This window comes from Bufo gargarizans, chromosome 2 (assembly GCF_014858855.1).
Source record: "Bufo gargarizans isolate SCDJY-AF-19 chromosome 2, ASM1485885v1, whole genome shotgun sequence".
In the NCBI taxonomy this organism is placed as follows: Eukaryota; Metazoa; Chordata; class Amphibia; order Anura; family Bufonidae; genus Bufo; species Bufo gargarizans.
Genome location: NC_058081.1, coordinates 244,435,539 through 244,456,070, shown reverse-complemented (window position 1 = coordinate 244,456,070; position 20,532 = coordinate 244,435,539). Strand labels below are relative to the sequence as shown.

The following is a 20,532-nucleotide window of genomic DNA, read 5'->3' as shown; positions in this document are numbered from 1 at the left end:
GTGTTTGGGGGAGCAGAGCCTCAAAGAGATTGTGCATGGTGGTTGGTAGGTTCGAAAAGGTTTCTGGGAGACAACATACTCTCAAGTTTCCCCTTCGTGACCTATTTTCCAGGTCTTCAATTTTTTATTCCATCGCATCGTTGAGCTGTATGGGAGTTGATGTCCTCCCTGTCTGCGCTTATGGTGTCTGCTATCTCATCAGCACATGACTCCAGATCAGATACTCTATTCCCCAGATCCCGCATTTGGCGGGAAAACTCAGCAACTGCTTGAGAAAGCTCTTATATAGGTCAGCTTGACCTGGGTCTGTTAGGGCCGCAGTGAGCAGGAGTCCACTTTCAGCGGAGCAGGCTGGGCTGGCTGAAGGAGACACTGGCCTGCCATGATGGCCTGTCGTGTGGTCCAAAATATCTCCAGCAATGTCGTTTTTCTAATGTTGCAAGCTAACTTCTGGGTCCTCTGCATAGGTATGCGGTATGCTTTTGGAGCCGTGTGGACGGCGCTAATGGAGGGATTTGTTCAGCGCACGGAGCGGAGCTCACAGAGGCATGTCTTCCCTGTAAGATGCGCGCATGCGCCTCCATGTAAGCTGCTTTTTATGGGACAAAACAAACATTAAGATCTACCAGTAAATGAAATTCTGTAAATATTCTGTGTAGTATACAAAATGTTACTGTTCACTCCGTACTTTTAGGATTTTAAGGCCATTAGACTTTTTAAATTAAAGCTACCAGGAGGGTAGATCTGTTTTATATTTATATTATGGTACTTAGATCCTTGTAATACTGAAATGGTGCAGGAATGATACTTGATATTAGTGTAAATAGAAGCACAATCGCTTTTATAATACATACTTCAGACTTATTTACACACCTCATGCCTCAGGACTGGTAAGTGTGGCTTAAATCAACACTGTGCTTTTAACAAACTTGGCATAAATCTATTATACAGGTGAATATAAAATAAACTCTGTAATACATGTTATTTTAGAAAAAGTTGTAAGTCCATCACTTCTTTACATCCTCTATCACCTGCACTGATCATTCAATCTGAATTCAATGCTTAACTCTGTTCTAAGAGAACTGAGGAATCAGGTTACATGTTGCCCATTGAAGTCTATAGAAGGGGCATAGGCATGCGCAGCCTATTACATTAGGGTGTGCACCCTAAAGCACAAACACACATGCCGTGCGGCTCGTGTATGTATGTATATATTATATACACACACATACAGTATATATACACAAATACACTTTGCATATATACATACAGACCCGCAGGGAGAAGAAATCATTTTTAAACGTACCCGTATTTTTTGCCCTATAAGACGCTCTGGCCCATAAGACACACCTAAATTTTAGAGGGGGACAATAAGAAAAAAATATTTTTCATTACAGCTGAGGTCAGACCACCAATCAGACCGCCAATGTTAATCAGACCTCAGCTGACAGCCCCAATAAGACCCCCAATGTTAATAAGACCTCAGATCAGACCCCAATGTGAATGATCCCCCATCAGACCTCAGATAAGAGCCCCAGTGCCTCATATCAGCCCCCAGTGCCCCTCTTCAGCCCCCCCAGTGCCTCATATCAGACCCCAGTGCCTCATATCAGACCCCAGTGCCTCATATCAGCCCCCCAGCAGCCTATCTTCATCCCCCGGTGCCTCTCCTCAGCCCCCAGTGCCTCATACCAGCCCCCCAGTGCCTATCAGCCCCCAATGCCCCTCGTCAGCCCCCCAGCAGCCTCTCTTCAGCCCCCCCCGTAGCCTCTCTTCAGGCCCCCAGTGCCTCATATCAGCCCCAATGCCCCTCTTCAGCCCCCAGTGCCTCATATCAGCCCCCAGTGCCCCTCTTAAGCCCCCCAGATGCCTCTCTTCAGCCCCCAGTGCCTCATATCAGCCCCCAGTGCCTCCATCAGCCCCCAAATAAATAAATAAAAACACTTACTGTTCCTGCTTCGGATGCTGTCGCTCCTCACCGTCCCCACTCAGTAATCCTCTTGTACAGTCTGCTGTGTGGGCGTGCACAGTGTGAGGTCACAGCACAGCCTCACACTGTGTGCAGCCTTCATAGTAGAGCGCCGAGGACCAGGAAGGAAGAGGTCCGGCCCTGACAGAACCTTGAGTCGGCTTGATTAGGGTGCGCCCAGGCACACCCCGTGCGCACACCTATGAGAAGGGGTAGTCGGGAGGAGGAGCAGGGATCTCCATGAGCTAGTAATTTTTTTTCTCACTCCAATGCTGGATTCACAGTAACACTGCTCACTACTTCTGTATAAAGTCTGTGAAGGTTCTCATTTATCCAGGTCATGGTATATCTGTAAAGAATAAATCAAGGCAACTGGACTTACTGTAGATTTCTTTTAAAACGTTTCACTCGTTCTTCCAACAAGCTTTCTCAATTCTGAGTGACTGTACAAGAATTCTCTGGGAATAAATATGTAACTGAATCAACATCTGGTAATTATACCCAGCATGGGGTCAGAGGTGTTGATTCCATTATCCTAATTGGAGTCAGTAGGTGATAATGACCTCCCAGAAAAAGGTGTCAAGACAGCTTTGTATAAGGAGGCCGAATAGTACAAACGAGGTGTGAAGGAGGCCATCTACGTAAAAATGGAGAAGCCAAGCTTGAATAGAGGCAGGGGGTTAGACATCTATTGTCTGCCACATACAATGCTGTCTTGACACCTTTTTCTGGGAGGTCATTATCACCTACTGACTCCAATTAGGATAATGGAATCAACACCTCTGACCCCATGCTGGGTATAATTACCAGATGTTGATTCAGTTACATATTTATTCCCAGAGAATTCTTGATCAGTCACTCAGAATTGAGAAAGCTCGTTGGAAGAACGAGTGAAACGTTTTCAAAGAAATCTACAGTAAGTCCAGTTGCCTTGATTTATTCTTTACAGATATACTTCTGTATAACGTTTTCCATGCTGCTGCTGAAGATACTAGCATGTTTTCTATTTCACCCCAATGTTGAATTTACAGCTATACTGCACAGAACTGCCTTACTATGCTCTCCATGCTGAGTGTGCTCAAGAGAAATAGGGGAGCAGGATCTTCTGTGTATGGGAGACATGATAGCAGCTAGTCTCTGTCCACTGTAGTGAGTTCAGGGAAACATGGCAATGAGAGTGAGCCTGCAAAAAGGGAAAAATTGTGAAAAATACTATATAAGAGTCACTTCTTGACCCAATACAGTATCATTCCTCATGTACACACCTGACAGCTTATTCTCAAAAATCATTGGATATGAAAAGTATGTTTTACACTAATGTTTAAAACCCATAAAGACTTACAATATTCAAATTTCCCACTTAGGTTTAAATGATCGTTTTGAGAAATTGGAAATCTTTTCTTAGATACTCCGAACTGGTAGGTTATTATTATACAAAAGTTTTGTGTATTAGATTACGTGCTGATATTAGCTGTAGTCCCTTTGTAGAAGTAGGTCCCCACTTCTTTCAGTCCAAAATGTATAAAAAGGGGTTAGGGTCCGCGCTGCAATAAAGGAAAGCTAAGGGGTAACACAAAAATCACTGGTTCTTTTTCTGCTGCTTCCTCTGATCTCCTCCTTAGGGTACTTTCACACTTACGGCAGAGTCACTGGAACTGCCTGGTGGATCCGGCAATACGGACGCAAACTGATGGCATTTGTCAGACGCATTGAAATGCCAGATCCGTCTCTCCGGTGTCATCATGAAAAACGTATCTGGTATTAATTTTTTGAGCATTTTTAAAGGTCTGCACATGCGCAGATCGAAAAGCCAGATCCGTTTTGCCGGAACACTTAATGCTGATTCACGCACTAATACAATTCAATGTAAATTAATGCCGGAGCCGGCATTCCGGCAAGTGTTCAGTATTTTTGGTCGGAGATAAAACTGCAGCATGCTGCAGGTATTTTCTCCGTCCAAAAAACGTAAAAGGGACAGAACTAATGCATCCTGAACTGAATGCTCTCCATTTAGAATGCATTAGGATAAAACTGATCATTTTTTTTTCCGGTGTTGGATTCCTGTGATGGAACTCAATACCGGAAAACAAAAACGCTAGTGTGAAAGTACCCTTATCGTTCCTCCTTCGCAGCTTCTTAATCTCTGAACCAACCAGCGGTAGTGGGTATGCTTCCCACATTTTCTTGAGCATCACATGGAACATATAATAAAGCCTTATCATATGTTCCATGTGATGTTCAAGATTACGATTTTGCGTGAGAAGCATACCCAGGTTATTAATACTATTACTTTCCCATGTATTTACAAGTATGTTCAGTATAATTTCAATATTGATCAATAGGATTGCTACTCAGGATTGCTACCCCCCCCCCCCCCCCCTCCAGTATTAGGCCTCATGCACACGGTCGTTGCCAGCCGTGTCCCGTATAGCGGACCACAAACAGTGGGTCCGAAATATGCGGTTACCCGACTTGTGTTCCCTGCATCACGGATGCGGACCTATTCACTTGAATGAGTCCATAATCCGGAGCTGCGGTGCGGAACGGAGGCATGGAACCCCACGGAAGCACAACTTGTTCTATTTTTTTACGGTGCGGACGGATCATGGACCCATTCAAGTTGAATGGGTCTGGATCTGTCGCGGCTGCTGCACGGAGGAGGTCACCAATGCACAGAACAGGCCGCACAACGGCCATGTGCATGAGGCCTTAAACCAGATTGGAGTGCTGCACTGAAGAGTGGCTTCCTCTCTGGCAGACTTGTTGTGACAGTTTATCACATAATCACACATTCACTTGAGTAAGTGCACTATAATGGTGGAACATGTGGTGTGCAGGGTATCATTGGCAATAACAGCTGATTACTGGAAGTCCTGCAGAGATCATTTGATTTTAGGAGGCTTCGGTCAGTTGCCAGGGAAGCCTGAGGCCTGCTGAAAGTTCCCAGGCCTTTTATGGTAGTCTGCCTCCAAAGCTGGACAGGCAGAGTGGAAGAATTACATTTACCATAATAGTTCTCTATTATAGTTCTCTAATATGGTAAATAGAACAAGGGATCAAAAGATCCCAGGCTCTAGACCTCTAGGGACTAAAAGTTACAAGACATGGTAAATTAGTGGTGCTACTTATCGCGCGAAAAATAAGCCCTCATATGGCAAATGAAAATGAGCCTGGTACTTAAGGGGAATATCTGTAAAACTTAACAGCAAGTAAACTCAATAATCAAAACAATATGGTTAATTAGATATATATAATAAGGTCCATTATTTGTCTGATAATTAGTTTTTTTTAAAACCACTAGAACAGGGATCAGCAACCTACAGCACTCGTTTTGCTTTGTGCATGCTGGGAGTTGTAGTTTCAAAGCAGGAGTGCCGAAGGTTTCTGATCCCTGCACTAGTGAAAAATATGCAATAGGGAGAAAATTTATTTTTCACACTTCTGTTGGGTTACATGTCAAATGGACCAGTGCCATGTAATCAATTAGGGTATTGTCAAATTGATGAAAGCATGCAAGTTCATGAGAAAAATAGGCTTTTACTAACTTGATTTTTCTCCTCAACATCCTAAAAGTCACATTAAAATTGGAAAAACCCTCCCAAAAATGTCAGTGTTTTAATTGTAGATTTTTTAATGTGTCTGCAGTAAATCTTGTTGGCGTACAACTCGTTATTGAATTTATTAACCCTTTAATGACATAATTAATTTTAGACTTAAAGGGCACCTGTCACCAGTTTTATGGTGTCCTAACTATGGGCAACATAAATAAGTGACTTAGCAAAATGCTGGGTCACTTTCTTTAATTGACCCAGTCAATCTGCCAACATCTTGTATTGAAAAGCTCCAGCTGATAATGATGAGTCATGAATATTTATGAGCTCCTGACTCTCCCCGCCCCCCTGCTGCTGATTGACAGTTATTTTCCATATGAATCAGCAGCAGGTGGGCGGGGAGTGGCTTTGGCTCTGAATTTAAAAAACGCTGGACTCAGTGACATCACGCTGGACTCAAATCAGCTCATTAGCATGTGGCATGCAGCATCTTTGTGTGTATATTATGAGGTAACCATCTGTCACACTAGTAAGTGAATACATCTAAGGCACTTTTTAGTAGTTAATGATTGTATATAATTAGTTAGATTATAATCAAATATCCACATGACAGGTTCCCTTTGAGGACCAATATTTCCCCCCATTGTGTTCCAGCAGTCATAACTTTTTAATATATTTCTTCTATATTCTTTTTTTATTTTACGGGATTAGTTGTAAGTTTTTTAGGAATTATTTTAGGGAATATATTAGTAAATAACTTGTATTACTTTAATTTTAGGGGGAAAGATTAAAAAAAACAGCAATTTTGGCATTTAGTGAAATGTGTTTACGGCATTCACTGTGTGGTAAAAATAACAATTCTACTATGTGGGTCAGTACAATGATGATAATGCCACATTTCTATATATTTTTTATTTTTCCTTTCCTCCTGCATGCTGTCAGCTCCTAAGACTGAAGGGGGGCAGCTTCTTTCTCAGCTAGAGATATGGACATTCCAAGCTTTCAAACACTACCAGAGTGACAGCATTACCTTCACTACATGAGAAGATATCACTGTTAGAATTCAGGACGTGAAAGTAAAAGCAGGTTTTACCAAGTTATTCCTGACTCGATTTCTAACAGTGATATCTTCTGTTTATCCTGGGCTTATATGAAAGCCTGGAATGCCATCTTTCAAACAAGACCAGGCTGTTTCAGAGTAGCTCCAGTACCAAAAGTAAAAACTATACAGCTCTGTCCATTTTGCAGTGGATGGAGTTTGTAACTCTAGTGCCATTCCCATTAATTTTATTGGGAGCAGAGCTGCAGTTACCATCTCTGCCCACCACAACATGGATAGTGCTTTGTAGTTCCACTGCTGAATTTTGGCACCTGAGCTACTCTAAGGCATCTTTCACACAAACTACGGATTGTGTCTGGGTGCGTTCAGTGAAACTGGCACCATTTCGCAACCAAATTCAGTTTTGTCTGCGATTGCATTCAGTTGTTCAGTTTTTTACAAACGAGTGCAATTCATTTTTTATGCGGGTAAAACAAAAACTGAAGGTTTACAAACAACATCTCCTAGCAACCATCAGTGGAAAACGCATTGCACTAATGCGTTTTTCACTGAAGCCTCATTCAATGCGTTTTTCACTGAAGCCCCTTTCACTTCTATGGGACCAGGGCTGCGTGAAAAATGCAGAATATAGAACATGCTGCGATTCTCACGCAATGCAAAAAAGATAAGTGAAACAGACCCATGTGCACAGACCCATTGAAATGAAAGGGTCAGGATTCAGTGCGGGTGCTATGCGTTCACTTCACACATTACAGCGGCGCTGAAAACTCGCTCGTGTGAAAGGGGCCTAAAACAAGAAGGTGCATGGTGTAGGACTCCTGCCAATCTGATATTGATGAGTCCAGAACAAAATAGATCCAAAGCATGGCACTCACCATAAAAATCTTCCTTTATTTAATCCAGTGTGCACATACAGCAAGGATAGGAGGGTAAGGCAGGAGAACAGTCGGCTGTGTTTTCTCTTTCGTTTTATGTTTGATATTGGTGACACTGGGACTACTATATCAGCCTCACTTACAGGACAGATCAGCAAATAAAAAATAAATATAATGTTAAATGTCCATCAGAAGTCTTCTATGACTTTACGGAGGGCAAAAAGTTTCTAAAGAAAAATAAAAAAAAGTTTCAGGTGTAAAAACAAAAGTGCCTCTTTCCGGCACTTAATAGAAAAATTAAGAAATATACATATTTGGTATAACCGTTTCCATAATGACTGGCTGTGTAAAAATATCACATGACCTACCACATCAGGTGAACACCATAAATAAATTTGGCCTAAACAACCATTTTGAAGTCACCTCACCTCCCAAAAAACATATCAAATGATCAAATAGTCGTATTTACAAATGGTACCAATAAAAATGACATCTCATCTCACAAAAAGAGCCCTCAAAATTCAAAAATGTTCTTACTATTTAAAACTGAAAAAATAAATAAAAAATTGACATATTAGGTATCACCGTGTCTGTAACAACCGTCTCTATAACAATATCACATGAACCAACCCATCAGGTTAACGCCATAAAAAATTAATAAATATAAATGATGCCAGAACTGCTGTATTTTTTTGTCACCTTGCTTCCCAAAAAAAATATCAAGCAACAAAAAGTGTTATGTACCCCAAAATGGTACAGATAAAAAGTACAGCTTGTCCTGCAAAAGGCAAGCTCTCAGACATCTATGTTAGCAGATTTTTTTTATGGATGTTAGTATATGGCAATGCAAAATATTACAATTTTTTTATAGAAAGTGATTTTATTTTGCAAAAGTACAAACACATGAAAAAAAATATATAAAAATGTGGTATTGCCATAATTGTATAAACCTGCAGAATCAAGTTATTATATCATATATACCGCATGGTAAATCCCATAAAAAAATAAAAATAAAAAATACTGACAGAATTTGAATTTTTGCCCACCTCACCTCCCAAAAATGAGACATAAAGCTATCAGAAAGTCAAATGTACCCCAAAATAGTGCCCATTCACACAGCTCTTTCAACAAAAAAATAAAACAGTTATGGCCCTTAAAAACTATTTCAGCAAGTTCCAAGTTAGAAAATCCAGATGCTGCTCCTTCCCTTTTGAGCCCAGACATATCCACAAATGGCATTTTGCGACCATAAATGGGTAGCAAAGTGTGGGGTGATACTCTCCTGTTATCCTTTGTGAAAAAGAAAGTTTGAGCCTAAAGCACCATTTTCAGGTTAAAAAATAAAAATAAAATTATTTTCACAGCCAAGTTTCTAAATACTATGAAATGCCTATGGGGTCAAAGTGCTCACTACACCCCATAAAAATTCCTTGGGAGGTGTAGTTTCCAAAATGTGGTCATTTTTGGGGGTTTCCACTGTAGGGGTAACTCTGGTCTCTTCAAATACAATATGGCACCCAAAGACTTTCAGCAAAATCTGCCCTTCAAAATCAATATGGCACTCCTTCCTTTCTGTGTCCTGCCATGTGCCCATACAGCACTTTACAACCATGTATGGGGTGTTTATGTAAACTGCAGGTTTGTTTTATGTAAACTTGCTGTTTTACAGGAAAAAATGATTAAAATGGTTAACAACATTTATAAAATCTGTTTTGAATAAATTGAGAGGTGTAGTTTCTAAAATGGGGTAATTTATGGGTGGTTTATACTATGTAAGCCTCTCATAGTGACTTAAAAACTAAACTGGGCCTCAAAAAAGTAGATTTTTGGACATTTTAGTGAAAATTTTAAAAATTGCTTTTCAAATTCTAAGACTTCTAACATCCTATAAAAAAAAAATACATTTACAAAATGATGGCAACATAGTCATATGATGAATGTTAAATAATAAGTATTTAATGAGGCATTACTATCTGTCTTAAAAGCAGAGGGATTCAAATTTAATTTTTATAAATAAAAGTAAAACATATCGTCATTAATTTACCAATAAGTAAAGGCATTCCAAAGTCATTACCACATAAAGTGACACTCAGATTCACAAATTTAGGCTCGTTCAGGAAGGGGGGTAAATAGCTTGGTCTGGAAGTGGCTAAAAAGCTCATGGTAACTTAGCTGCAGAGGCTTTATTGTTTGAGAGTTTATAACAAGTAGGAGCACTTCTGCTCTTAACATTTTACATGTGTAATATATTCATGTGAAATGATGTGTGAACTATAACTGAGAAGTAATACATCAAATAGCACATAGCTGCTTCATACAAAGACATCTCCTTGTGTACCAAGCACTGTGTAAACTAGCAAAGCAAACAAGTGTGTCAGTCTTTGAAATCTTCTACAAATGTCCTTTCAAAGCATGAATCACTTGTTTGAAGACTGACAATGGGAAGTTCATCTGTGACCTCAGATCATGTGTCCCTGTGCTGTAAAACATACTAGATCTACCTACTGGTAGAGGAGGCCATTTGTATATGTGGAAGTGGAAGAATTCTAAAGAAGATCAACAGCCTAACAACCACCTACAACATTTCACCTCTTATATATTTGAGCTTTTGTTATCTTTTGTTTCTGTGAACACTTATCAGGCACAGTAAACATCATTTTGCATTCTGTGATAATGTTACATTTTCTTAAATGTTTGCAAATCATAGAGGATGGGCCTGCTATTTGTACTTTTCCAATATCTAAAAAATGTGATTGGCCAAGATACAGGAATGCTCCAGATGGCGACCAAAATGGCGGGAAGACTTTTTAGTCTTGCGTCATTCGCGACTAGACCCGTTGCCACTCTGCAGTTGAATACTGTGGCGGGGCACAGGAGCCAACAGTTCCCTGCCCTGTTGATCACCCTTATTGGCCTCAGGCTTAGTAATGTCATCACGCTCTCTGTCCTGGGACACGGAGAAGTGATGTGGTTGCACACCTGCAGACCACCATCCCAGGCTGTAGACCAGAAGAGGTTGCAGTCTTCATCGTGAACGCCGGTGAATGGAACATAGATGAGTATTAGTTTTTTACCTATTTTTCAGGGCCCACTTGGGGGACATAATTCTGAAGGGGTACTTTGGGGGACATTACGCAAGAGGGGGTGAGCACTACTATGAGGGATATTACTGGGGGCAATGTGGGGGATATTACTGAGAAGAAAGAAGAGTACTGTGAGGTTTATTACTGGAGGGGCCCTGTAGATTACTACTGTATGGCAGTGAGGGGGACATTACAATTTGGGGGGGCACTGTACATTACTACTGTGGGGCAGTGAGGAGGACATTACTGCTGTAGTAAATGGGGACACCATACTTCTAATTACACCTGATCACCAATGCATATGAGCACTGCCTTCTCTTCAAACAGCTGATCAGTGGGGGTGCTGTCACGGCGGGCGGTGGGGGAAACCCCCAGCCGTGCGGTGCCAGGAGATGGTAGGGTTACCCCTTGGCCGGGACCACAGAGTTAGGGAGCAGGTCACCTCCTATAGCATCCCTAACGCTGACCCTGTCTCCTGTCTGTATGAGCCGACCTTGGTGGTAGGAGGGCTCATATGCCGGAACCTAAAAGTCCCTACAAGCCCTCAAGTCGGCCCTGAACTAGGGGACAGAGTAAGACGACCTGCTCCTCCTAGACACGGAGGAGCAGGAGTCTCAACGGCCAAGCAACACCGGGGGATACAAAAACAGCTATGGCAGTGGCAGGCAACTAATCACTCACCTGCCACAGACAACACAACCAGGAACCCATGTGCAGGTGCTGTAAGTACAAGACAACAACGGACACAGCACACACCAGACATCACACAGGAACCCTGGACCATAGGCTGCAATAACACAATCCCATACACACCTAAATAACACCGTGAAACATAGAATTTACTGACAAAGGTTTTATGAACAAGGTTTTATGACCAGAAGGATGGTCCTCACCAGGCAGATGGAGGAGACAGGAGGCTGCTCCAGCCAGCATGGCTGAGAGCAACCTACTGAAGCCTGCAAGAGACTCAGGCTATATAGGCCAAGTGGCCACACCCAAACGGCCAGACACACCCAGTGACAACACACACACTGGGAAGGGAGTTAACCCTTCCTACACCACAGAAGGGAAAACACCAACTTAAAGGGGAATAGCACACACACTCACTCACCTGTCACCGCTGGCAACGGCATGCGTGGCCACCGTGTCCTGCAGAACAACCAGCAGGCAGAGACCCTGCCACCACATGCACAACACCAGACGTTGCCGCGGACAACCGCAGGTGAAGGGAGGTGTCCAAGTGCATACAACCTCGTGCACAACAAACAGACCAGGAAGTGCACACAAACACAGACGAAGGACGTGCACACCAAAACACGTTGCCAAGGGCAACCGCACGCATGCCTGTTATTCGCGGCAACCGCACCTGAGGCAAACCACTAAGTGCCCCCAGCTGCGGTTGCGACAACACCAAACCGCGGATAACTGCATGCGGCTCCCAAGGAGTCACGACCATGACCAGGGGTCGTGACACTCCCTCCCCTCAAAGCCCCCCCCAACCGAAAAGGGAAGCTGGTGGGACCAAACAACAAGGAGGGGGGGAGGGGCAATGCCTGATAACCACCAGTGTCTCCCTCCAGAGCTGCCGCCAACGGACCTGGACCGTACACAACAGTCCCAGGTCGCCAGCCAACAGAGCAGACTGGAAGAGAGAACACTGGAGGCACTGCCAGATAGATGCCCGTATCTCCCCCCGGAACTGCCGCCAACAGACCTGGACCGTACACAACAGTCCCCAGGTCGCCAGCCAACAAAGCAGTCCGGAGGAGGAACACAGGACACCAGACCGATGCCCGTATCTCCCCCCAGAACTGCCGCCAACAGACCTCGACCGTACACAACAGTCCCCAGGTCGCCAGCCAACAAAGCAGTCTGGAGGAGGAAAACAGGACACCGCGTCCAACTCAGGAGGACGTTCCTACTCCAGGTCGCTGCCAGCAGACACTCCCCAACCAGCACACCTGCCGGAACACCGAAGGAATGCTGCCAGCAGACGACCAGAGATAGGAACCCTGAGAGGGACGAGGGGTCACCAACACGGACACGGTTAGCAAGGTGGCGGGGAAAAGCCACCAACCGCGCCGTTAACGGTGAACCCCGTAACGCTCTCCCTCCGGAGAACGCGCATGCACCCCAACGGTCAATGGATGCATGCTTCACCCTCTTACGAAGGACGTGCACACCAAAACACGTTGCCAAGGGCAACCGCACGCATGCCTGTTATTCGCGGCAACCGCACCTGAGGCAAACCACTAAGTGCCCCCAGCTGCGGTTGCGACAACACCAAACCGCGGATAACTGCATGCGGCTCCCAAGGAGTCACGACCATGACCAGGGGTCGTGACAGGTGCTGGAAGTCAGAGCTCTGCCAATCTGATTTTGATTACCTATACTTAGGGCCCTTTCACACAAACGAGTTTTCCACACCGGTGCAATGCGTGATATGAACGCATAGCACCCGCACTGAATCCTGACCCATTCATTTCAATGGGTCTGTGTACATGAGCGTTTTTTTCACTCATCAGTTCAGTGAAAAACGCAGCATGTTCTATATTCTGCGTTTTTCACGCAGCTCTGGCCCCATAGAAGTGAATGGAGCTTCAGTGAAAAACGCATTGCATCTGGAAGCAAGTGCGGATGCAATGCGTTTTTCACTGATGGTTGCTAAGAGATGTTGTTTGTAAACCTTCAGTTTTTTATCATGTGCATGAAAAACGCATCAAAATGCATTGCACCAGCGCGGAAAAAACTGAACAACTGAACTTGCTTGCAAAATGGTGCGAGTTTCACTGAACGTACCCTGAACGCATCCGGAGCCAATCTGCCACTCTTGTGTTAAAGAGGCCTTAGGATAGATCATCAATAGTAAAAAGTGGACAACCGCTTTAAGGCCTCTTTCACACGGGCGTCATCATATTTTTGGCCCGGATAAGAGGCGGGTGCGGACACTGTAATGCGTTTTGCACTCGCGTGAAAAAAATCATGCATGTTTGGCACCCAAACCCGAACTTGCTTGGGATTGATGTTCTTAAGATTGTATTATTTTCCCTTATAACATGGTTATAAGGGAAAATAATAGCATTCTGAATACAGAATGCATAGTATAATAGTGCTGGAGGGGTTAAAAAAAAATAAAAAAATTAACTCACCTTCTCTTGATCGAGTAGTTCACGGTCTCTACTTTACTAGCTGTGGGCTAAATGACCTGTGGTGACAGTCAGATCACATGCTCCAATCACATGGTCCATCACCGTGGTGATGGAGCATGTGATCTGACGTCACCACAGGTCCTTTAGCCCACAGCTCATCATTAAAGAAGTAAAGAGACCGGGAACTACGCGATCAAGAGGAGAAGGTGAGTAAATTTTTATATATTTTTTTAACCCCTCCAGCACGATTATACTATGCATTCTGTATTCAGAATGCTATTATTTTCCCTTATAACCATGTTATAAGGGAAAATAATACAGTGAATAGACTGTCACCTAGAAAGCATGCGTGAAAATTGCACCGCATCCGCACTTGCTTGCGGATGCTTGCGATTTTCACGCAACCCCATTCATTTCTATGGGGCCTGCGTTACGTGAAAAATGCAGACTATAGAACTCACACATCGCACCCGCGCGGAATACTTGCCCGTGTGAAAGGAGCCTAATAGTTATCAAAACTAGTTGCCTACATCATCAGTTTTTGTATGGGGTGTCTGCCTTGCTTTATCATTTAGACCAATTGTAAAATTAATGATGTATGTGGTATTAGGGGACTTTTCTCTATTTGTTTAACATGGGTATAAATAGCTGAAACGAATGCTGTTTGCCTAGAACATATTTATGAGCAGCCCACTGTAATTCTTTCATATTAAAAGCAAAATGAGTAATTCGAGATATGTTTTCAAGATATAATAAAAAATAGCTAAAATTTTCAGTACACATCGCTCCATGGAGATAGTTCCATAATATATACAAATTACCACCATAATTAACTTACATTATCAGTTAAACCTCATGTCCAGCTATTTTCATCAAAAGTCCCCTATGGAATTTTTTACAGTGCTGACCAAGCGCAATATGTGATTTAGCAAGTTATAGCAGGTCATTTATTAAGATGCTGGTCTTAACAACCCCTATATTTGGCGGTGGATCAGTCGAAATTATGAAGAGGCGCAGCCCTCTACATTACTTCGGCTCATCCACTGCCAGTCTAAACGTAAGCCAGCTTCCTAGCTGGCTTACATTTAGACCATTTTCTACGCCTAAACCTGGCGTGAATGTGGAAAAGTCGCAGAATGCAGCGCAACTAACCACTGCGCCACAATCTGCGCCTGAAATATGTCTAATATAGGCGTATTTCAGGGAAAGTAAATGACCCCAATAGTGTTTAAATACAGTACTCATAAGTCACATAATACATTAGTGTCCTAAATGTCAGAGAGGTACTAAGACAGCCACAACATAGAACATTGTACTCTAAAACGGTCAGAGAAAAAAGGGGGTCATTTACTAAGATCACTATGCCAGTTTTTTGCTTAAATAAAGTCACCAGGCCCCAGTTTTGTTGCACGGGCGTTTTTACACCATCCTCACCACTTGGGAGTGGCAGGGGGCCAGACCATCAGTCCCGGCAAATTCACTAATATTTACGCCTGTTTCCAAGCGTAAATAACGTCTGTAATCTACTTCACTCAGGGACTGGAGCAGACTTTAAACTAGGTGCACAGACTGCCAGGGGATGCGTCTAATTTAAAAAGAGGAGCACGCCTCCGGCAGCGCAGGGGCGATCAAAGACTGGCATAAAATGACGGTCTTTGATAAATGGCCTCCGATGTCTTTTTATTAGACTTCACTCTCAGCAAAATTCTTTTTCATGGTTTAATACTGAATATATATATATATATATATATATATATATATATATATATATATATATACTATTAGCATTTAAGGTATAGAGTTTAACATGAGTAAAATACAGAAATAAAATGAAACCAGCTCAATATTACACATATGTATCTATATTTCATTTGATATAGTAGATACAGTATACCACAATAAGTATACAGTACAATACAAATAATGAATAAGGATGTAATAATCAGGCTGCAAAAGAAAGTCACATGTGAAATTCTGTGGTGCTGAAAGTTCGATTCAGTAGCGAGGAAAGGTTATGGGTTTTACACTGGGATACAGTTAAACACGCTGACAGGATGTCTGTCTGAATTAAGCCTTAGCCATATCTGGTATTTCAATGATTTATATTAAATGCTGATTGGACTTCTTTCATACAAGCAAGTGTTCCATCCGGATGCAATGTGTGTAGCAAATGACGAAATCCTGACCCATTCATCTCAATGGATCTGTGTACATGAGCGTTTTTCACACATCCTCTTTGTGTTCAGGAAAAATCACATCATGTTCTATATTGTGCATTTTTCAGCTCTAGCCCCTTAGAAATTAATAGGGCTTGCGTTAAAAACAGAAGACATCCAGATGTAATATTGAGTTATTTTTCAGTTTTCCTAAACAATCATGAAAAACGCCCTGATTACATCCGGGCGAAACACTGAACGCAATCGCAGACATACGTGCCAAACAATCAGTTTTTCCCTGAACAGATCCTGACACGTTTATGTGAACAAACACTGTCGTTATAGAATTGTAGTAGAATTGTGATCTTTCCATGTAAAACAGGTGAATTTTAGGTAAATCGTTGCTGTCATTAATCGCCTAAATGATTATCTACACACTAAATGCTCATTAAGTAACATAATATAGTAACATAGTTTATAAGGCTGAAAAAATACATCTGTCCATCCAGTTCGGCCTGTCATCCTGCAAGTGGATCCAGAGGAAGGTAAAAAAAAAAAGAAAACTGAGGTAGAAGCCAATTTTCCCCACTTTAGGGGAAAAACATTCACACGAACGTTTTTTTGGCGAGTGTACGGGCCATTTTTTGTGTTCCGTATACGGAACCATTCATTTCAATGGTTCTGCAAAAAAAACGGAATGTGTATGCATTCCGTTTCCGTATTTCCGTTTTTCCGTTCCGTTGAAAGATAGAGCTTGTCCTATATTTGGCCGTAAATCACGGTTCGTGGCTCCATTCAAGTCAATGGGTCCGCAAAAAAAACAGAACACATACGGAAATGCATCCGTATGTCTTCCGTTTCCGTTCCGTTTTTTCTAAACCATCTATTGAAAATTTTATGGCCAGCCCAATTTTTTCTATGTAATTACTGTATACTGTACATGGCATACAGAAAAACGGAACGGAAAGGAAACGGAAACACAATGGAACTCAAAAACGGAACAACGGATCCGTGAAAAACGGACCGCAAAAAACAATAAAAGCCATACGGTCATGTGAACTAGGCCTCACTCCCTGGATCGACAACTCTTCTCCAGAAGCTGACGACTAAGGGCTCATGCACAAGACCGTATGTATTTTGCGGTCCGCAAAAAACGGATCTGCAAAAAATACGGGTGACGTCCGCATGCATTCCGTATTTTGCAGAACGGAACAGCTGGCCCCTAATAGAACAGTACTATCCTTGTCCGTAATACTGACAATAATAGGACATGTTCTATTTTTTTGCGGAAAGGAAATACGGACATACGGAAACGGAGTGCACACTTTGAAATGAATGGTTCCACATACGGCCCGCAAACAAACTGGAATGGACACGGAAAGAAAATACGTTTGTGTGCATGTAGCCTTAAAAAGTAGAAACTGAACACTTACAAAGTCCAGAGAGTCATAGAACTAGAGCAGAGTCACTGTAAATCAGCAGGCAAGATATAGCGACACAAGGGAAAAAATTATTCTGGTTCTATAAAAATTATGTAAACCAGTCAAATTAATGAAAAGAGGCACATATATATATATATATATATATATATATATATATATATATATATATATATATATAAAAAATAGAAGAAAGGAAAGCAGCACACAAAAAAATGTATGTGGGTGCAAAAAATCCTCCAACGAGACCTGTGACCAAGATCCCAAATGTAGATAGTATGAAGAAAAGAAGGCAGCACTCCAATAGGTAGTGAAAAGTGGACGATTTATTCACTCATCAGCTCAGCGACGTTTCGGCTCTCACTATGGAGCCTTTTTCCAAAAGGCTGGAAAAAGGCTCCATAGTGAGAGCCGAAACGTCGCTGAGCTGATGAGTGAATAAATCGTCCACTTTTCACTACCTATTGGAGTGCTGCCTTCTTTTCTTCATACTATATATATATATATATATATATATATATATATATATACATATATATACATACATACATACATATATATACATACACACACACACACACAGGTGAAACTCAAAAAATTTGAATATCGTGCAGTGCAAAAGTTATTTATTCCAGTAAAGCAACTTAAAATTAGAATTTTGTGAAAAGGTTCACTATTCTAGGCTGAAAGTATCACTCTCTAGTCAGCTAATAACTCCATACCCCCTGAGCAAAGGGCACCTGAGATTGTGACTTTGGGGTTCCATAAGCTGTAAGCCATAATCATCCAAATTATAACAAATAAAGGCTTGAAATATCTCCCTTTGCATGTACTGAGCCTATCTCGTATGTTAGTTTCACCTTTTAATTTGCATTACTGAAATAAATGAACTTTGCACGATATTCAAATTTTTCGAGTTTCACCTGTATAGAAAATAAATCTTGATTACTGTGGTATTAGAAACAATGTTAGGGCTTGTTCACACGACCGTGCCATTTTTTGCGGTCCGCAAAATGCGGATCTGCAAAACACGGATGTTGCCCCCGTGTGCCTTCCGCAATTTGCAGAAAGGAGCCAGAGGCCCATTATAGAAATGCCAATTCTTGTCCGCAAAACGGCACAAAAAAATGTGGCTCGAATGCAGACCAAAACCACCGTCGTGTGAACAAGTCCTTAAAGAGCTCACTTTTTCTTGTTACTCTGCATCAATTTTTGACAGGAGTCTTTTTTTTTTTTTTATAAAACAAAAATACCATTATCATGTATCATTAAAAGATAATTATATTAAGACATTTATTGCCACCTTACCAGGGCCTATGACACCAAGCAGGAAATAGAGGAGCCTGAGTTTCTCCATCTTCTGAGAAGCCTGAGCTGCGAGTGAATGTGTGTACGGTATCACAGGGCTGACGAGTGGACTGTCTGGCTTTACCTGCCCTTCTGTTACCTAATCTCCTCCTCTGCCTGGAGAACAAGCTGCCCAGTCAAGAATCAAACAGATTGCAAAGCGTATCTATGGGAGTACCTAAACACATTAGTGTGCTTGCGTCCTTCCACTCTGCAGCATTCAATACCTGTGCACCTAACAGTAAGAGCAGCATTTTATATTGGGGGACCCCAGTCTGGTTCCTCCGGCCGAGATGAATAGAATTAGCATTTGGTAATGAGCCAGCGACCACATACAAAGGCAGAAATATAATATGTATTTACTAAAAAATATAACTACAAAACTAGCACAAATGTTGTACATTCACTCGCTTCCCGTAACCTAAGATACAGTAGCTGTTTTTACTGATTGCTTAAAACAGAACTAAGGCTAATTTCACACTAGCGTTTTTTCCGGATCCGTCATGGATCTTCAAAAACACTTCTGTTACAATAATACAATCGCATGCATCCGTCATGAACGGATCCAGTTGTATTATGTCTTCTGTAGCCATGACGGATCCATCTCCCATTGACTTAAATTGTGTGCTAGGACGGATCCGTTTGGCTTCGTTTCGTCAGGCGGACAGCAAAAAGCTGCAGGTAGCGTTTTGGTGTCCGCTTCCTGAGTGGAATGGCGACCAAACTGATGCATTCTGAGCGGATCCTTTTCCATTCAGAATCCATTAGGGCAAAACTGATCTGTTTTGGACCGCTTGTGAGAGCCCTGAACGGATCTCACAAAGGGAAAGCCTAAACGCCAGTGTGAAAGTAGATTAAGGGTACGGCCACACAGTCAGGTTTCCTGGTGCAGTTTTGGAAGCCAAAATCAGGAGTGGATGATAATAGGAGAAAAAGTATTAAAGGGGTATTCCGGTTGCAGTATCCTGTCGATAGGGGTTAACTATTAGATTGGTGGGACCCCCACCGATCACCTGTAACCTGTGGAGCCCACTGAAATGGGGGGGGAGCAGCTGGTTGGAAATGCGCCTCACCGCTCCATTCATTTATACAGGAGTTGGGGAGATGTGGAAATAACCAATCTAATAGTTATCCCCTATCCTGTGGATAGTGGATAACTTTCTGTAACCGGAATACCCCTTTAACCCTTTTTACCCCGGCGATTTTTTTCATTTTTGTGTTTTCGTGCATTCCCAGAGCCATAACTTTTTTTATTTTTCCGTTTACATAGCTGAATGAGGGCTTGTTTTTTGCTGGATAAGCTGTACTTTCCAACGCCACCATTTAATATTGCATATGAGGTAGTGGGAAGCAGGAAAATATTTCCAAATGGGGTGGAATTTGAAAAAAAAATAAAAAATTCCGCCACAGTTTTTTTTACTTACGACGTTCAATGTGCGATAAAACTGACCAGTTAATTTCATTCTAAAGGTCAGTCCAAGTCCGGTGATACCTTATATGTATAGTTTTTCTTGCATTTTGATAGTGATAAAATAATAAAAACCTTTAGAAAAAAATCTGTTATATTTTTTTCATCGCCATATTCTGACCCCTATACCTTTTTTGTAGTTATGTGTACAGAGCTGTGTGAAATTATTGTGGGGAGATCTGTACTTTTTATTGGATATTAGATTGCTATTCTCATAGATCCCAATGAATTAGCATTGGAGTCTATGAGAAATGTACTAGTTTCCTATGGAGACCTGCTACAGGCATGGGCTCCACAGGAAACACTATGCAGTAGCCTCCTGTCATGACAGGGGCTGCTGAATACAAGCCCCGACTCCATTGATCGCCGCTGGAGGGAGCCGGGGCATACCCGGAAGCAGTTTGCTATGCAATTGACATCAGTTAAAATAGCATG

General features: G+C 42.1%; 1 protein-coding gene across 1 annotated transcript in view; it reads right to left on the bottom strand.

The window, feature by feature from the left end:
• CDHR3 (cadherin related family member 3) overlaps positions 1-18,657 on the bottom strand; it is a 61,261-nt gene extending 42,604 nt beyond the window's left edge. Inside the window, exon 1 of the mRNA XM_044276769.1 lies at positions 18,591-18,657. Coding sequence (XP_044132704.1) covers positions 18,591-18,639 — 49 coding nt within the window. The 5' untranslated portion in view covers positions 18,640-18,657. The remainder of the gene's footprint in view (positions 1-18,590) is intronic.
• Between the last annotated feature and the right edge of the window lie 1,875 nt (positions 18,658-20,532).